This window comes from Doryrhamphus excisus, linkage group LG18, assembly GCF_037039965.1.
Source record: "Doryrhamphus excisus strain RoL-2023G ecotype Guam linkage group LG18, RoL_Dexc_Guam_v1.1, whole genome shotgun sequence".
Lineage (NCBI taxonomy): Eukaryota > Metazoa > Chordata > Actinopteri > Syngnathiformes > Syngnathidae > Doryrhamphus > Doryrhamphus excisus.
This window is the reverse complement of record NC_136374.1, coordinates 6,762,399-6,778,453: the sequence shown is the minus strand read 5'-3', so window position 1 is coordinate 6,778,453 and position 16,055 is coordinate 6,762,399. Positions and strand designations below refer to the sequence as shown.

Below are 16,055 nucleotides of genomic sequence, written 5' to 3'. Positions count from 1 at the left end.
ATCTATGAATCCATGTCTTCCTGTCCACATTGCTCCCCTATATAGGATGACATATTTACACACGTCCTGTGCCTCACTTGGGAGTCATTTTGGTGACACTGGGGGAATGTTCTGCTCCTTGCCGCTCCTTCGGATTCCGCGCTGGGGGTAAAAAGTTTTATTCTCCCCCAAGGGATGCTCACGAGTCTTCAGCCCTCCACCGCCGCTTCTGAAGGGGCGACTGGAGCCAGTGAAGGAGCGCGAGGCCTGACGAGGAGGGCTGGCGTCTCCACCTTTCTCTGATTTATCTGCCATGTGCCTCTTGTCGGCCCGGGGGTCCTCCCCTCTGTTGACCTTCAACTCCTGAAGGGGCTGCACGGCCGTAGAGGCGGGGGGGGCGTGTGCTGGTGGTACATCCTTTGCCGCCCGCTGGCACACTTCAGCGTAGCTCAGCTTTCTTGGCTCCTGGTTTAAGATAAGAAAAGCTTGTGTCAGAGTGTGGAATAATAACCACTCATGAGGCCAAAGACACCATTGCAATCACCATCACCTTTTCATGCAACTTACACTTTCTCCTGCTATTCTAGCACAAGACACACCTCAAATACTCCCACTTCCATCACAATGTTTGGGAAAAATGTGAAGAAAAGCACAATAAACTGAAGGGAGTAAAAAAGCAAAGCTTCACATCCCTGTGTAAAAAAGTGATTAGCCTAAAGCTAATAAGTGGCTGGGCCACCCTTAGCAGCAACAAGTGCAACAAAGGCCTTTGGGATAATTTGCAATGAGTGTCCTCCAGCGCTGTAGAGGAATTGTCATTCAGCCACAGAGACTTTTCCAGCATCAAGCCTTTTGAAGGTCATGCCACAGCATCTCAATAGGATTCAGCTTTAGATTCAAAGCTTTAGAAGCTTTTCCACACTGATAGATCTCACATATGTTTTAATCGGGGAGCTGTAACTGGTTCCCACTGGGCCATGTAGCTGTGGTGTGGCATGTAAAAAGCGTAAAGTGTGCTGGCGTCGGTGTGGTACGGTCAATGTCAACCATTCACATGTATTTTGGTTCTGCCCAAATATCATTAATTTTTGGAAGAGGGTATGTAAAACCATGGAGAGGAATTTGGGTTACAGTGTGACTTTTTCATGTGAGACATTGTATCTGGGCCACCTGGTGGGAGACTTTGAGTTAAGTGAAGATAGGTATTTGTATAAAATCATGTTGGTAGCAGGTAAAAAAGCCATTACCAAAAAATGGCTTAATCCAAGACCCCCGCGGTACTGGAGGACTGGCTTTGTGTGATGAACACAATACATGACTTGGAACTATTGACACATAGATTGAGGACTGAAGGAGACGTGTGGAGAAAAATGGGAGAAATGGACACTGTTCACTCAAATTGCACCATGACAGGGAATGTGGGATAGCCAAATTGTGGATAGTCAATAAAGTATTATAAAATAAAAATGTCAAGTGTTCAGTTGTGTTGTCATGACTGATATTTACATTTCTTTGACAATGGCAAACAAAGTACGACGCAGAAATGAGGAACGGCGTATGTAGAATCATACTTTGCTAACACTAATTGGGAATTGTTGTAGTAGCAGTCATGTACGAGTAGGCTCCAAATTCCAAGTTAAACCTTACCTGTTCTGAGGTGGGACTTGGGTCAGCATAGCTACAGGTGGATTCAGGTTCTGGAGGCGTGGGTGGATTGATGGCTGCTAATGTGTCCTTTGGCGTAGCAGCATCAGCCTTATCCGCCTCCTTTACTGGGGAAGAAAGGCTAGAAAGCAAGGGATGCCATCTTTATGGAAGTATGATGTACTTGTGTTCTAACATGTTAAACTCAGGAACAGCACAAGATTCCATCCACACCATCAGCATGTCCAAGAAAGCACACGTATAGATACGCTATGTATCCTTAGCCTTACCCTGCTCCTCTAGTAAGCTATCACCGTATCCTAGTGGAGGACCTGACCTATCATCACCTAGTACCTATGTGATGATACCAGGAGCCAAGTTGTTGGGGGTTTTATGTCCCTTGTGGGGTCCCAGAGAAGCACTCCTACGTGAGGTAGCACCAATATACCCTGATGATGACTAAGATATACAGTATGTCACAAAAGTGAGTACACCCCTCACATTTCTGCAAATATTTTATTATATCTTTTCATGGGACAACACTGAAGAAATGAAACTTTGCTACAATGTAAAGTAGTCAGTGTACAGCTTGTATAACAGTGTAAATTTACTGTCCCCTCAAAATAACTCAATACACAGACCTTAATGTCTAAACTGCAGCAACAAAAGTGAATACACCCCTAAGTGAAAATGTCCAAATTGGGCCCAATTAGCCATTTTCTTTCCCCAGTGTCATGTGACCCATTAGTGTTACAAGGTCTCAGGTGTGAATGGGGAGCATGTGTGTTAAATTTGGTTTTATCACTCTCACACTCTCTCATACTGGTCACTGGAAGTTTAACATGGCACCTCATGGCAAAGAACTCTCTGAGGATCTAAAAAAAAGCATTGCTGCGCTACACGAAGATGGCTTAGGCTATAAGAAGATTTCCAACACTCTGAAACTGAGCAGCAGCACGGTGGCCAAGACCATACAGCGGTTTAACATCACAGGTTCCACTCAGAACAGGCCTCGCCATGGTCGACCAAAGAAGTTGAGTGCACGTGCCCAGCGTCATATCCAGAGGTTGTCTTTGGAAAATAGACGCCTGAGTGCTGCCAGCATTGCTGCAGAGGTTGAAGGGATGGGTGGTCAACCTGTCAGTGCTCAGACCATACGTCGCACTCTGCATCAAATTGGTCTGCATGTCTGTCATCCCAGAAAGAAGCCTCTTCTAAAGATGATGCATGCCCGCAAACAGTTTGCTGAAGATAAGCAGACTAAAGACCTGGATTACTGGAACCATGTCCTGTGGTCTGATGAGACCAAGATAAGCTTATTTGGTTCAGATGGTGTCAAGCGTGTGTGGCGGAAACCAGGTGAGGAGTACAAAGACGAGTGTGTTTTACCTACAGTCAAACATGGTGGTGGGAGTGTCATGGTCTGGGGCTGCATGAGTGCTGCCGGCACTGGGGAGCTACAGTTCGTTGAGGGAACCATGAATGCCAACATGTACTGTGACATCCTGAAGCAGAGCATGATCCCCTCCCTGCGGAAACTGGGCCGCAGGGCAGTATTCCAACATGACAAGGACCCCAAACACACCTCCAAGACAACCACTGCTTTGCTAAAGAAGTTAAGGGTGAATGTGATGGACTGGCCAAGCATGTCTCCGGACCTAAATCCTATTGAGCATCTGTGGGGCATCCTCAAACTGAAGGTGAAGGAGCACAAGGTCTCTAACATCCACCAGCTCTGTGATGTTGTCATGGAGGAGTGGAAGAGGATTCCAGTGGCAACCTGTGAAGCTCTGGTGAACTCCATGCCCAAGAGGGTTAAGGCAGTGCTGGAAAATAATGGTGGCCACACAAAATATTGACACTTTTGGCCCAATTTGGACATTTTCACTTAGGGGTGTATTCACTTTTGTTGCCTGCAGTTTAGACAGTAAATATACACTGAACAGTAAATTTACACTGTTATACAAGCTGTACACTGACTACTTTACATTGTAGCAAAGTTTCATTTCTTCAGTGTTGTTCCATGAAAAGATATAATAAAATATTTGCAGAAATGTGAAGGGTGTACTCACTTTTGTGACCTACTGTATGGACCTAGTTTACCCCACCTGACCCCCCCCTCCCCCGAGCCAGGCCTGGAGGTGGCACAATGGCACTTACTCATGGGAGGGGCCCAAGGGGTCGGGGGCAGCCCAAAGAGAGCGGCTGCCCCCACCGCCCCATCTGGGATAACCACAGTAGAATGGATGGATTGATTCGATTATTCACCACTTCTCAGTGTTTCCCTTCAACTGGACATGATATGACACAAGCTCTCACAATGGAGTGGAGACAATGTTATGTCATATCTAGCAGTGGGGTGGAGACAATATTTTAGGGGTGTGAGTAGAGTAGGAGGTACTAACCTAGTGGCAGGCACTGCTGGTGTTTGTGGAAGCACATCAGTCGCCTTCACATCTGGACCTGTGGGACTTGGTGATGGAAGATCTGAGATGTTTGACTGTGTGACTTTATGGACATTGTTGGCCAGCAGCTGCAAAGAGCAGAAAAGAGTCAGACATACAGTAGCTGAAAATGAAAGGGGGGGGGGGGGGTAGTTCGCTACCTTGTTGCTCACTTTTATACCACGTACGACATCAGAAAGACGCATCTCAGGTGTGGTCTCCTCCGCCAGGCTGACGACACATCCCGGCAGTGGCGGGAAGTTAGAAGCCGCCAGGTCCAACTTTGGTGGAGGAGGCATCTCCACTTCCATCACAGGGACGGCCCTCTGCAACAATAATTTTGTTAAAGGCTGCCATCTTACACACAAAGACAGTCATGGAAATACGATGCTGACCGTGTTCTGTTCATCATCTCTTTTCCTCCTCATGCCCCTGTAGGTGCTACTCCTCCTGCAAGAACAACATCATACATTTACAACCATCACACACTCCTCCTTCCTCTATGGAGCTTCACCACTTTCACACCTAGCATCACTGCATTCTGCATATTTCGTCCACAAAGTGAGTTTAGACAAAGGTCAAAGCCAAATGTGTGCAAAGTTTGATTAAAATGTCATGACCTAAAAATTATATATTGGCTTTTTAAATATAGAAAAAGTGAAATATTATTCAATCCTCAGTGCAATCATGCTGCAGTTACGCTGGTCTGCATGAAGTCGGGTTAGCGCTTCCATCTCACGTTCGCCATGACAGATGGTAAACATAGTGGATACGTCTATACAGCAACCATGATATAGTCCGTTTCACCCTTAGTCTTTCTTCTGTATCTCCAGTCACACTGTGTAGCAAAGGGGTGCTCAACCTGACAATGGAGCAAGAGGCTAACAAGCAACATAAGAAGATGAACATCCATAGCTGCGCACAGCACCAAAACAAGAAGGAAGTCATATATAAAGCACTATTGCAAGACTAAAAACGCCAGAGAAGACAGAGTTGCCGTAACTAGCTGCCATCTTGACACATGAGACCTCTGCATCAAATCCAGTCTATATCCATATGAACCATATGCTTGGTTTTCATATGCTGCTCAACTGAAATATCTATGCATCACCCCGCCCCATGACAGACAGCTTGTAACCAGTGTACTACAGACATATCCCAACATCTTTCAATGTGGCTTCTGCATGCCTTACATTTGGATGAGACTTTGATGGATTTTCCCCTTTAAAAGTATCTACACTAAAGGTTTGGAGACATACGATCACAATTACTATTGAAGGTAGTAGTTTGTAAAATAAATTACCCACAGAAAATCCGACCTGTACTCCAGTGTGACTTATGTTTTTTTTCTCCCAAATTATGCAATTTTGGCCTTGTGCGACCGGAGTGACATATAGTCCAGAAAATACGGTGTATATACTGTACATAGTCTGTACAGGTCAGAGTGACAAACCTGCTCAGCTCTCCGGCGGGGGTGGTGGCCTTTGCAGGAGTATTTTTAGGGCTCAGGGAGGCCAGGCCACCCGAAGTGCTTCCTGGTGTGAGGAAGGGCTGTGAGCTGAAAGGAGCCAAATGGCCATCCATCAGAGCGGGAGGAGCCAAAGGCGGAGAAAGCAGTGCATTTGCAGGCCTAAACTGAGCTTTGATGTGATTGCTGGGGACACAGGAGTCATCTGTTTCATATGCCAAGCCACTAAGGCATGAAGGGCTTCATACATTTCAACATGGTGTCCTCAGGGTCACATACCGGCTTCTGCTCCCAGCTGGATTGGAGATGGAGTTTGCTTTGTAGTTGCCCACGCTGTTGTACGCCGTCATGAATCCACTATTGGGGAACGGTGCCTGGATGTCACACAGAGACATTTCAGTAGGATCACGCTGAACAGCGTGGAATAGCGCGGCAGCTTACCAGAGGAGTCTCGAAATAAGGGGTGGTCGTGGGGTTCCAGGACTGGACCAGGGTCTGATAGACTGGGTACTGCTGCTGAGTGCTGTATACCTGCTGCACGTACACAGGTGAGGCATACGGAGGTGGGTGTGGGCCATGCTGGCTGTACATGGAGTCTGGAGCGGTGAAGGCAGGCTTAGCAAAGAAGGTGTTGATGGCTTTGATGCGAGCCTGTGAGGACATAGCAGACTACGTACAGTCGATGGCACTGGGCAATCACTTCTCACGCCATAGCATCTTTGCTCCCCTCAGATCTCATAATCTCACGGTCATTAGGCCAAACAACACTGCCCTGGCTGGGGGGGGGTGAGAGAGTGAGAGAGAGAGAGACAGAGAGAGAGCGAGAGAGAGCGAGAGAGCAAGGTAAAGATCCTCTCCAGCCAGGGTCAGTGAATCTGGGTCCTTCCAAGCGCGATACTGATCATCACGGGGGGGTGGGGGTCTAAAGAAATGACTGTCACAACACAAAGACCAATGGGATGACACCTTCTAGGACACATTCACGCATTCCATGCTTACCATGATTGGTTTTCCCTGGAAGACTTTCACCTCCTCCCGCAGGTATCTGTAGGCCTGCCCATAGCAAAGACAGTCATTACAAAGAGCATCCCACTGCTCCCAGTAGTGGCACTACTGGGGCACTAACGCCATGCACACCAGGGCCTCGGTTTATGTTCCTACACCATAACATAGTAACGTCATAACACAGTTTCATATGGAAGAATGTGTCATTTTATGAGAAAAAATAACATTTAAATAATGTCAACAACTTTTCAGTAGCCTAAAGTTAGCTTAGGACGACCATGCTCTAACTGCTGGGCCAGAAGAGGAGAAGAATCACTAACTAGATGATGCAGAGTCAGCGTAATATTTTGATGTTTGAATTAGTTAGGGAATGGAGGAGTAGTTAGCGGCCAAAAATGAGGCGGGATAAGAAGAAGTAGGAAGAGGACAAATAATAACGTAACACAATAACGTGTTTGGATGCTGAAAGGGAATACTGAAGTACCTGAAGTGCATCCATATCGGACTGGAAGGTGATGTACCAGTTGCTGTTGTGGGCAAATTCAGCACTTAACACACGTGGGCAGTGTTGGCTTTCAAAGAGGGCCTCCACTTCCTGGAAGATAGTTTGATTGGACAACACCTTAGTTGCACAGCTCCACTCACATTCACGTCATATTTGTTATACTGCAGAGTAATAGCTCATTTATCATGTATTTACTACAGTAATGGCTCATTTATCATGTATTTACTATAGCAAAGGCTCATTTATCGTGTATTTACTCCATCACTGCTTCCAACACATTTCCACCAAGTAACCGCCATTCACACATGCAATTGCTTGGTACTTGATCATAGAAAACACCCTCTAAATAGACATGAACATGATTAGAGCCCTCTAGACATGACAACACCCCTATATGCAGCTCGACACTCCCATTAGCCAATAGAGGAGACAGTAAGACATCAGATGATAATAATATGACCTCACAAGTTAGCACTGGGAAAGTTCCTTGTTTTTAACTTCCTGTTCTGTACAGTATATCATAGAGTAGTTACTGTCTCAATACAACACTACTGACACCGGGTGACCAGTGTGGAGCACTACATATCTTTTTATTTCTAGCCAAGTCTTGTGGTTCCCATTGATGGCCCAGCATGCTTTGGGCTTCAATACAGGATATCTGTACCTCTACCGGGGTCGTCTCTGGAATCTCTCGCAGGATAATAATGGAGCGACTGTGATTCGGACGCACTCTTTCTCCGGCTTCATCCACTTGAACCGATGGGCATTCTGCAATAGAAAAGATGACAGAAAAATCTTACAATCAGGACAGTCCTAACAGATGATTATTTCCAATGGAAAATGGAAAGACAGTACAGTCCTGCTACATCACAGAGAAGACCACCCAGAAGATCCATATGCATGAAGAAGAAGGAGAAAGAGAAGGAGGAGGCTGTGTGGTACCTCGAAGGACATCCAGAAGGAGGTCCATATACATCAAGAAGGAGAAAGAGGAGGAGGCTGTGTGGTACCTCGAAGGACATCCAGGAGGAGGTCCATATCAGTGGTGAGGGCTTTGACATCCTCCATGCATGCGATGGTCCAGATGGGTACAAACTGGTCACCGTCCATCTGGGATATCAGGTACTGGTCATGTGACAGGTTCTCCCTGGAAAGAAGGGTGGCTCAGCAAGAGGCGTGAATGGAACAAGCATGATTGTCCATGGAAGGCGAGTCACCTGGAAAAGCAGAACTCCAGCTGTTTCTTTAGAGAAGCTCGTAGACTCTCAGGTGTGGCTTGTTCTTGTGTGGGGTTCACAGCTGGGGGGCTTTGGGGGCTGCCGGCTAAATGTCCCGCGTCAAAGCATATATCTGGAGCATACTCGCTGTGGGCAGGAAAGCCAGGCGTGCACCCTTTCCCCCCGCAAGACACCACGTCTATGATGGGAGACACACACGACGTCACCATGGAGACCACACTTGTATACGTGTGGCCACATCAGGACAGAGCTTACCTTCCGTCACGTCAGGGTCAGGAGGATACGACTGCAGCCAAAAGGAATGGTCTGGCCCCTCCGTGGTGGCATTCTGGTGGGCGGGGAGCTCCTGCCACACTTTGGCGTTGGGGTTTAGACCCGTCTCCTTTGTGGTGACCTGCACACGTTGGTAAAATACACTTTAACCAGACATCACATCCCTGACAAGATGATGGACACCTGCTCAAGACACGCGTCACATACTACCATCCCACTACACGCACCACTTCCTATAGTACACACACTCTACATACTACCATCCCTCCACACGCATCACTTCCTAAAGTACACACTCTACATCAGGGGTCGGGAACCTTTTTGGCTACGAGAGCCATGAAGGCCAGATATTTTAAAATGTGTATCTGTGAGAGCCATATACATTTTTTTAAACATTGAATGCAATAAAATGTGTGCATTTTTATGTAAGACCAACAGTTTTAGATAATGGGCTCTAATTACGTAGACCAGGCACACTACCCCACGCCAATGGGGTGTGGCCAGCACACTTTCGTGAGCAGCGCAGTGTCTAATAATAAATCAAATACTTGTTGCCATTAATACAACTTCTGCTGCTGCATAGTTTTGCACCGTACTCCGTAGACGTATTTCATTCTTTTGGCCATCTTCGTCAGAAGGCTTGGTTCTGCAGCTTTAGCTATTTGACTAAAGGAGGAAAGTTTACATTTACATGTTTTTTTGACATCTCAATGACCGAGGTAGACTACAGCATTACCCAGTAATAATCAAGTTTTGGTGTTTGACCTGGAAAATATCATCAGGAAAGATAGATATGGTTGGCCGTATTGCAGCAGAATATAGATGGACGAATTAAAATGCATAAGAAAGTTGTTGATTTTGAATATTATTTTTAACAGTCATTTCTGTGATGGTTTACTTTAAAATGTTAGCAAAAATACATTTTTATTGTGGTAAGAAATGCTTGAGAGCCAGATACAGTCATCAAAAGAGCCCTACCTGGCTCCCGAGCCATAGGTTCCCTACCTCTGCTCTACATACTACCATCCCTCCATGCGTCACTTCTTAAAGTACACATACAGTGTACTCTACATACTACCATCCCTCCACACGTATCCTACATCTACCACCTTATTCTGGGGGGGGGCTATTTGTCTGCAGTTAGACATTTCATGATTTATTTATTGGTGAAGCCGTTTCAACAAGCAGTGGAGCAGGAAAGGAGAGGACAGGAAGTACTGAAGTCTTCATTTCAGGGCCAAGCTCCTGACAGCACTTGATGTGAGTCTTTGGAGACAAGGCCAAGTAGTAGAATGGCAACAGGGCTTGATATTAAAAACAAAAATTACTTGCCCATGGGGAATCCTTAGGGTGAGAACTACTTGCCCGAACTTGCCCCATGTAAAATGAAAAGACTGCCATAATGATATCATCTAATTTTTTGACGATGTTAGCAGGGACGCCATGATAGATGTTTTCGTAGTCAAATGATCGCTGATTGGTTGATCGTGAACAAGAACAGGTATGGGTAAAACACGGACCGCGGTCTAAATAAACGATTCTGATTGCTCCATTTCAAGATTTGCAAGGATTGGTTTGCAAATTACCAGCGGAATTACGGAGTCCCTGTTTTACCAACACCCAACAAGAACCGCTTTTAAAAAAAAAATCTTGGCAGTATGGCATCCCAAAGTGCACTTGCCCGACGGGAATATCACTGATTGGATTTACTTGTCCGAATTTTGTTTTAACTTGCCCCAGGCCATCGGTACATCGTTATTGTCAAGCCCTGGCAAGAAGAGTAAGATTGTCAAGTGACACTTAAAATGACCGTGATAGCCACTCGTAGCTTGCCCATAGGACAATAACGAGGCAGTGAGAGCCAGGCAAAATGTGTCAACAATGATGGTAGAGAGTGGAATGAGATGTCATGAGCGCATCACACACTGGCTTAGTCACCAACAATGAAAGAATTACTAAAAAGGCTCTTTTAGACAAAGCCCACCATAAAGTGATTTGGCGCTGGAACTCTGCTTCTTACATACCTGGTCTGCCAGAGAAGACGACTCAGGAGGAGGCTTAAATGTGGCATTCTAGGCCCCTTTTTCACTATTCAGATGCCTCCATGTTGTCTTTTTCCAAAATGCAATAAATGGAGCCCTTCCCGGTCGAACAGGAAAGCATGTAGTGCTTAGTTGAATTTACTTGATGTTGCCACATTGTTGTACGTCTACTGTACATTGTTACATTGTTCAAATACTTTGATACAAAAAATACCTACAATCTTCATCCTGTGTGCCAGGTATATCCACCATAAACAAAGTCAGAGAAAAAAACACAATCATTTAATTATCTTCAACATTTTACGATCAGCCGCATCGGTACTGGTATCAGCAATACTGCTTCTGCACTGACTTGGTATCGGCAAAGGTTGCCCATCAAGAAATACGCACGTTGCCTCCGATCCCGCCTGTCCCGTCATTCAAATGACCACTTCGTCGGTAATAGGGGTCGAGGCCATGCTCGACAATACGAGTAAATGGTAGAGTAGAAGGAAAGGCGGAGCTGGGAAGTGTTTGGGGTCAGGGTGACGTGCACACCCCTGTCTGTGGAGGCTGAGCACATGGCGCTAACGTACCGGGGCAACTTCCAAATGTCTCCGGGCGTCCCTTCCAGTCTTTGGTGTAACCACGTCGGCTGTCTGTCACCAAATACATAAGTCAGTCAACTCAAAACTAGCAAGACTTAACTGAGCTCTTTGATGGCCACCTTAGCTTGTCACCTAGCTTAAGTTGTGTAACTGCTAACATAACGAGTCACGTGCAGGCCTAGCATTACTAGCACGCGATACTTGGACCGCTATCAAATGTTCATCAACAAATGACCACAAGTCTACATTGTAGCTTTCAAACAAGACTCGCTCGACAATTGGGTGTGTTTTTAAAAGGGACAGTGAAAGGTCTGAAACATAAATAGCTTGGCAAGCTAAATGGCTCAGGATTACTAGTTGACCGGGGACTCGCTGTCGTTCACCTTTCAAAGGTTAAACATTCGGACATTTCCACGGAAACACGTTATCATAAAAGCCTCAATGTAATAACACAAAATATCACCAATAAAGCCAAGTTTGCTGATATAAAGTCCGTGAAGTGGCGGTTTTGTCGTGCTTGATGAGTGAAGTACACATAAGAGGAACAGGTTGTTTGCATGGGAGCTAGCATAGCAGCTAGGCCGACCACTTACCATGCTGGATGGAGTCTTCCTTTAGAAAAAAAAGTGCACAAGTTGACTTTTAAACTCTTCAATGAAATCTCCTCGGACATCCACCACACTTCGGATCGAGAGGCCTTTCCTCAACTACCGTCTCCCCGGTGACGAGCTCAGTCCAAACAAGACAAAAACAGCAAGACTACGACTTTGAACGTACAGACTGCGAGCTCGACGTTCCGTACTAACACCTGAGTCCCATTTTATGGGCCACGACCTTAAGGGAGCGGACTTCATGTGACAGCTGCGTCCTTTGCCCGCGACCTGCACACCAGCATCCCACTCACACGCGCTGTGGCGTGGGGATCGATACCACTATTGCGTTGATGTTGAAATGGTCGTGTCAGCAGCGTGAGGTATCGATATTTTTCAATTCCCCCATGTTCTTTGACGCAAGTGTCATTTCTGCTGCACTGATCATATTGTTATCTTCATATGCTATTTACAAATACATGGCTTAAGTCCGTCGACCAGGAGGGATAACATCCTTTTTAAATTTACAAACGCTTTCAAGTTATCTTGGTAAGTATCGTTATCAGTATCACATTGATACCAAACCTTCCTGGATGGCCCACCCTTGCTCCATTGCGACCCCTCTGGTCAAACTGAGAACAATCAATCACGCAATCACTTCCGGTAAGTGCGCAGCAACAGGAAGTTATTTAGCGCTACCATACGTCCCAAGGCATACATGGACTGTGTTTGAATTCGGGGTCTGCATCCTACTAGGCCAGTCGCTGTAATGTTTCCGTGAAACATTAGCAACAACAACAGGGTTGACCTCGAACTTCTTTTACTTATCTCAGCTTGCAACCTAGCCAACAACATACATACGAGCACTTCCTGTCTTCAAGCTAATGTGCTTCACACAGGCACACTATTTCCAAACACCATCTAGTGGTTCAAACGTGTATTACATGTATCATTAAATCTCCCTCTTTTCCCACACCATTCCTTCCCATTTGCAGTTATTGATCAAAGTGCAATTAAATTGACAACCAGTACCTTCTAACAGAATAAAACTAAACATATACGAACAGGTTGAGCTTATCAGGTGGTTTCACTTTGTGTCCAGATCTTCTCAGCTGAGGATCCAGTGTCTTCTGACACAGTAGTTGGTGTTGTCTCAGGTGAGTCAGGTCTTTTCTATTACCGTTCTCCTTTGATTCCTCTTCAGTAGGCTTCGGCAGTTCCGTCTCAGAATTCAACCATCCTCCGTCTTAACCATGTAAGAACTTGGATTGACTTCCTTTTTCAGTCGCCGTTGGACTATGTGAGGAAAAGGAGAGAGAAGGAAGAGTAGAAGAGGTGTCTGCTGTGGACCAGGAAGTAGCAAAGATTGGTAAAGAGGAAGTGAGAAGAGCATTGAAAAGGATGGAGAGTGGGAAGGCACAGCAAGACTCCTGATGGTATATACCTGTGGAGGTATGGAGGTGTCTAGGAGAGGAAGCAGTTCCTGGCCGGGTTGTTCAATAGGATCTTAGGTGGTGAGAAGATGTCTCAGGAATGGAGAAGTGTGTTGGTGCCCATTTTTAACAAGAAGGGTGATATGCAGAGCTGTGGCAACTACAGAGGTATAACGCTAATGAGCCATACAATGAAGTTATGGGAAAGAGTAGTTCAGTCAGCATCTGTGAGCAGCAGTATGGTTTCATGCCAAAAGTACTACAGATGCAGTAGTTGCTTTAGGAATGTTAATAGAGAAGTACAGAGAAGGTCAGAGGGAGCTGCATTGTGTCTTTGTAGATCTGGAGAAAGCCTATGACAGGGTGCCTAGACAGGAACTGTGGTATTGCATGAGGAAGTCTGGAGTGACAGAGAAGTATGTTCAAGTGGTGCAGGACATATACTATGAGGACTGTAAGACAGTGGTAAGATGTGCTGTAGGTCTGTCAGCTTTGAGTCCCTTCTTGTTTGCTATGGTGATGGACAGGCTGACAGATGAGCTTTGACAAGAATCTCCATGGACTATGATGTTTGCAGATGACATTGGTATTTGTAATGAGAGTAGGGAACAAGGGGAGGAGATGCTAGAAGAGTGGAGGTTTGGCCTGGAAAGGAGAAGAATGAAGATTAGCCGCAGCAAGACGGAGTATATATGTGTGAATGAGAGGGACCCAAGTGGAGGAGTGAGGTTACAGGGAGAAGAGATACAGAAGGTACTTGCGGTCAACAGTCCAGAACAATGGTGATTGTGAAAAGGAGGATGGAACAGGTGGAGAAAAGTGTCAGGCTAAAATGAAAGGAAAGGTATACAAAACTGTGGTGAGACCAGCCATGTTGTTTGGTCTAGAGACAGTGCCACCGAGGAAAAGACAGGAAGCAGAACTGGAGGTAGCAGAGATGAGGATGCTGAGGTTCTCTTTGGGAGTGACCAGGATGGATAGGATCAGGAAGGAGTACATCAGAGGGACATGTTAGAGGCCTTGGAGTTATGGATGTAGGGGAGGACATGAGGGTCAGATGCAGAAGACAGGGTTAGATGGAGGAGATTGGTTTGCTGTGGCGACCCCTGAAGGTAAAAGCTCAAAGAAAAAGAAGTCCAATCACTCCATGTTGTAGAAACGTTGAATGACCTTACATTCAAACGCTGCCTACATCAAACTCTACTTACCTAAATAAATCAATACTTACCATTTATAAACAAATGGATACTTATGAATTCATCAATACTTACCATTGATTCTCTCAGCTTTGCACCCTAATGTTGACTTTTTTGAAGGGCTGAACGGAAGCGCGCAAAAAATGTTGGGATATGATGGCCAATGTTGGTTGGAATGCAGACTTCTTAATGAAGGACACATTTGAAGGAGCTTTAGCCTTCGACAACTTTACCCCCCACACCACGACGTTAATGAAGGACACTTATTGTTGACTTTTGCTTTAATTTCAAGCTGTGTCATGATGGGCTAAGCCTTGGCACTGGCAGCCTGTCCGCTTTGTTGGAGCTGCTGGATCTTCACGTTCATCACTTCCAGCACAGCTGCAAAAGCGCAAGACCAGGTCACATAATATCTACCTGGCCACCACCTGCCTCACATGGATGCACTCACCTTGTTTCATGGCATGTTTCTCCTGGAGGGCCGGCTGAATTTTCTCAATCTGCTTGGTCAGGAAGTCTATTTTCCGTTTGAAGAACGCCTTGGAATCTGATACATTCTACACACCGATACAGTCAGGATACAGTCTGCAGCTAGAGAGGCCGATACAACCACAATACAGCCTACAGCTAGAGGCCGATACGGTCATCACTCAATTGGCCACATATTTGAAATACAGCGATAGAAGAAAAGAGCCGCTTACCTTTTCAACATAATATCCTGTGCCCACATCCACCAAGACGTGCTCCACATCATTCATTGTGCCGTGGACGTACATCTGCACAAGGTCATGTTAAGGATGCTTAACATGATGAAAGATATGATAGGTATGCCAAGTATCCCATATGTAAAGCAGTGCCTGAGCCTGCCACCCACAAAGCATGCTGGGTAACTTGCCACTTTGCCTCTGTCTGTACAAATTAAGCTTTACCAATGTCACTGATTTGATCGATAACCTAATTCAAAAAGTTTTGGAATCCTCCAATATGAGGGGATCTAGTCATGCAAATCCTGAAGAACTGATGAAATGCAAATGTGAAGGATACAGAACTTGTCAAAGGAACCAGTAATTGTTTACCTGCACGAGGACAGAGAAAGGTCACTTTGAGTGGGAAACTAGAAGGCCGAGATGTCTTCCCAAGAGCCGCTTTGGGAAAACATGGCTTACCTTGATTGTTTTGATTGAGGGCACTCAAACTATCTTTTGCTTCAACATATTTGGTCTGGACGACTTTGAGCTGACCTATCGAGGATGTCAGGAACTCAATCTCCTGCAAAACCAAAGCAAACAATGCCATGCTGTACATCTAATCCCATGGATGTTGACATGTTGACATCGAGCTTTACTAGCCGAGAGCCCAAGGTTCATACAGCACGTGCAAACCACAAAACGAACAGCATGTGCCGCTTTACGTTGTAGTCGTAATAAAACGGACAATTACTTTACAGCCGAACTAAAACTAGACTAAAGAGCAGATTTACCTGATCTAATTGGCTTTTAAGACCCTCTAGCTGAGGCAGAGTCAGGTCCGTGAGATTGACCGCCATGTTGGGAGTGTGACGCTCTGGCGTTTGCTTCCGGTTCAAATGCGTGAATGAGCGTCGGCATGCGAGGTCGCCGCCTTGTGGACCGTTGGGTACCTACAGCTCAAA

General features: G+C 45.7%; 2 protein-coding genes across 5 annotated transcripts; both read right to left on the bottom strand.

The window, feature by feature from the left end:
* Positions 1 to 5: 5 nt before the first annotated feature.
* On the bottom strand, positions 6 to 12,345 carry larp4ab (La ribonucleoprotein 4Ab). Of its 4 annotated transcripts, none has more exons than XM_078798340.1 (15): positions 11,779 to 12,344; positions 8,539 to 8,677; positions 8,263 to 8,461; positions 8,056 to 8,192; positions 7,710 to 7,813; positions 7,025 to 7,135; positions 6,535 to 6,588; positions 5,977 to 6,186; positions 5,815 to 5,909; positions 5,521 to 5,721; positions 4,463 to 4,517; positions 4,241 to 4,393; positions 4,029 to 4,156; positions 1,627 to 1,765; positions 6 to 444 (listed from the first exon to the last, which is right to left on the bottom strand). In XM_078798340.1, exons 1-15 carry the CDS (start codon positions 11,779 to 11,781, stop codon positions 85 to 87), a joined length of 2,088 nt encoding a protein of 695 aa, XP_078654466.1. In that variant the 5' UTR covers positions 11,782 to 12,344; the 3' UTR covers positions 6 to 84. The 4 variants fall into 4 exon arrangements, 3 of the variants coding, with proteins under 3 accessions (XP_078654466.1, XP_078654467.1, XP_057910360.2); XM_078798341.1 differs by having other exon boundaries at positions 4,229 to 4,393; positions 5,521 to 5,625; positions 11,779 to 12,340; XM_058054377.2 differs by having other exon boundaries at positions 4,229 to 4,393; positions 11,779 to 12,339.
* Positions 12,346 to 14,667: 2,322 nt separating this feature from the next.
* Positions 14,668 to 16,052, bottom strand: pfdn5 (prefoldin 5). The gene is made up of 6 exons (XM_058054338.2): positions 15,885 to 16,052; positions 15,571 to 15,673; positions 15,449 to 15,480; positions 15,106 to 15,180; positions 14,856 to 14,961; positions 14,668 to 14,785 (listed from the first exon to the last, which is right to left on the bottom strand). Exons 1-6 carry the CDS (start codon positions 15,948 to 15,950, stop codon positions 14,712 to 14,714), a joined length of 456 nt encoding a protein of 151 aa, XP_057910321.2. The 5' UTR covers positions 15,951 to 16,052; the 3' UTR covers positions 14,668 to 14,711.
* Between the last annotated feature and the right edge of the window lie 3 nt (positions 16,053 to 16,055).

Excerpts from the sequence above, each read along its gene's own strand:
- pfdn5 (XM_058054338.2), bottom strand. The coding sequence starts at position 15,950 with ATGGCGGTCAATCTCACGGACCTGACTCTGCCTCAGCTAGAGGGTCTT. Across the intron at positions 15,674-15,884 it reads TTAAAAGCCAATTAGATCAG|GAGATTGAGTTCCTGACATC; the intron begins GTAAATCTGCTC and ends TTGGTTTTGCAG. Across the intron at positions 14,786-14,855 it reads GAAACATGCCATGAAACAAG|CTGTGCTGGAAGTGATGAAC; the intron begins GTGAGTGCATCC and ends GCGCTTTTGCAG.
- larp4ab (XM_058054377.2), bottom strand. Across the intron at positions 7,136-7,709 it reads CAGAGACGACCCCGGTAGAG|GAAGTGGAGGCCCTCTTTGA; the intron begins GTACAGATATCC and ends ACTATCTTCCAG. Across the intron at positions 445-1,626 it reads CAAGTCCCACCTCAGAACAG|GAGCCAAGAAAGCTGAGCTA; the intron begins GTAAGGTTTAAC and ends ATCTTAAACCAG.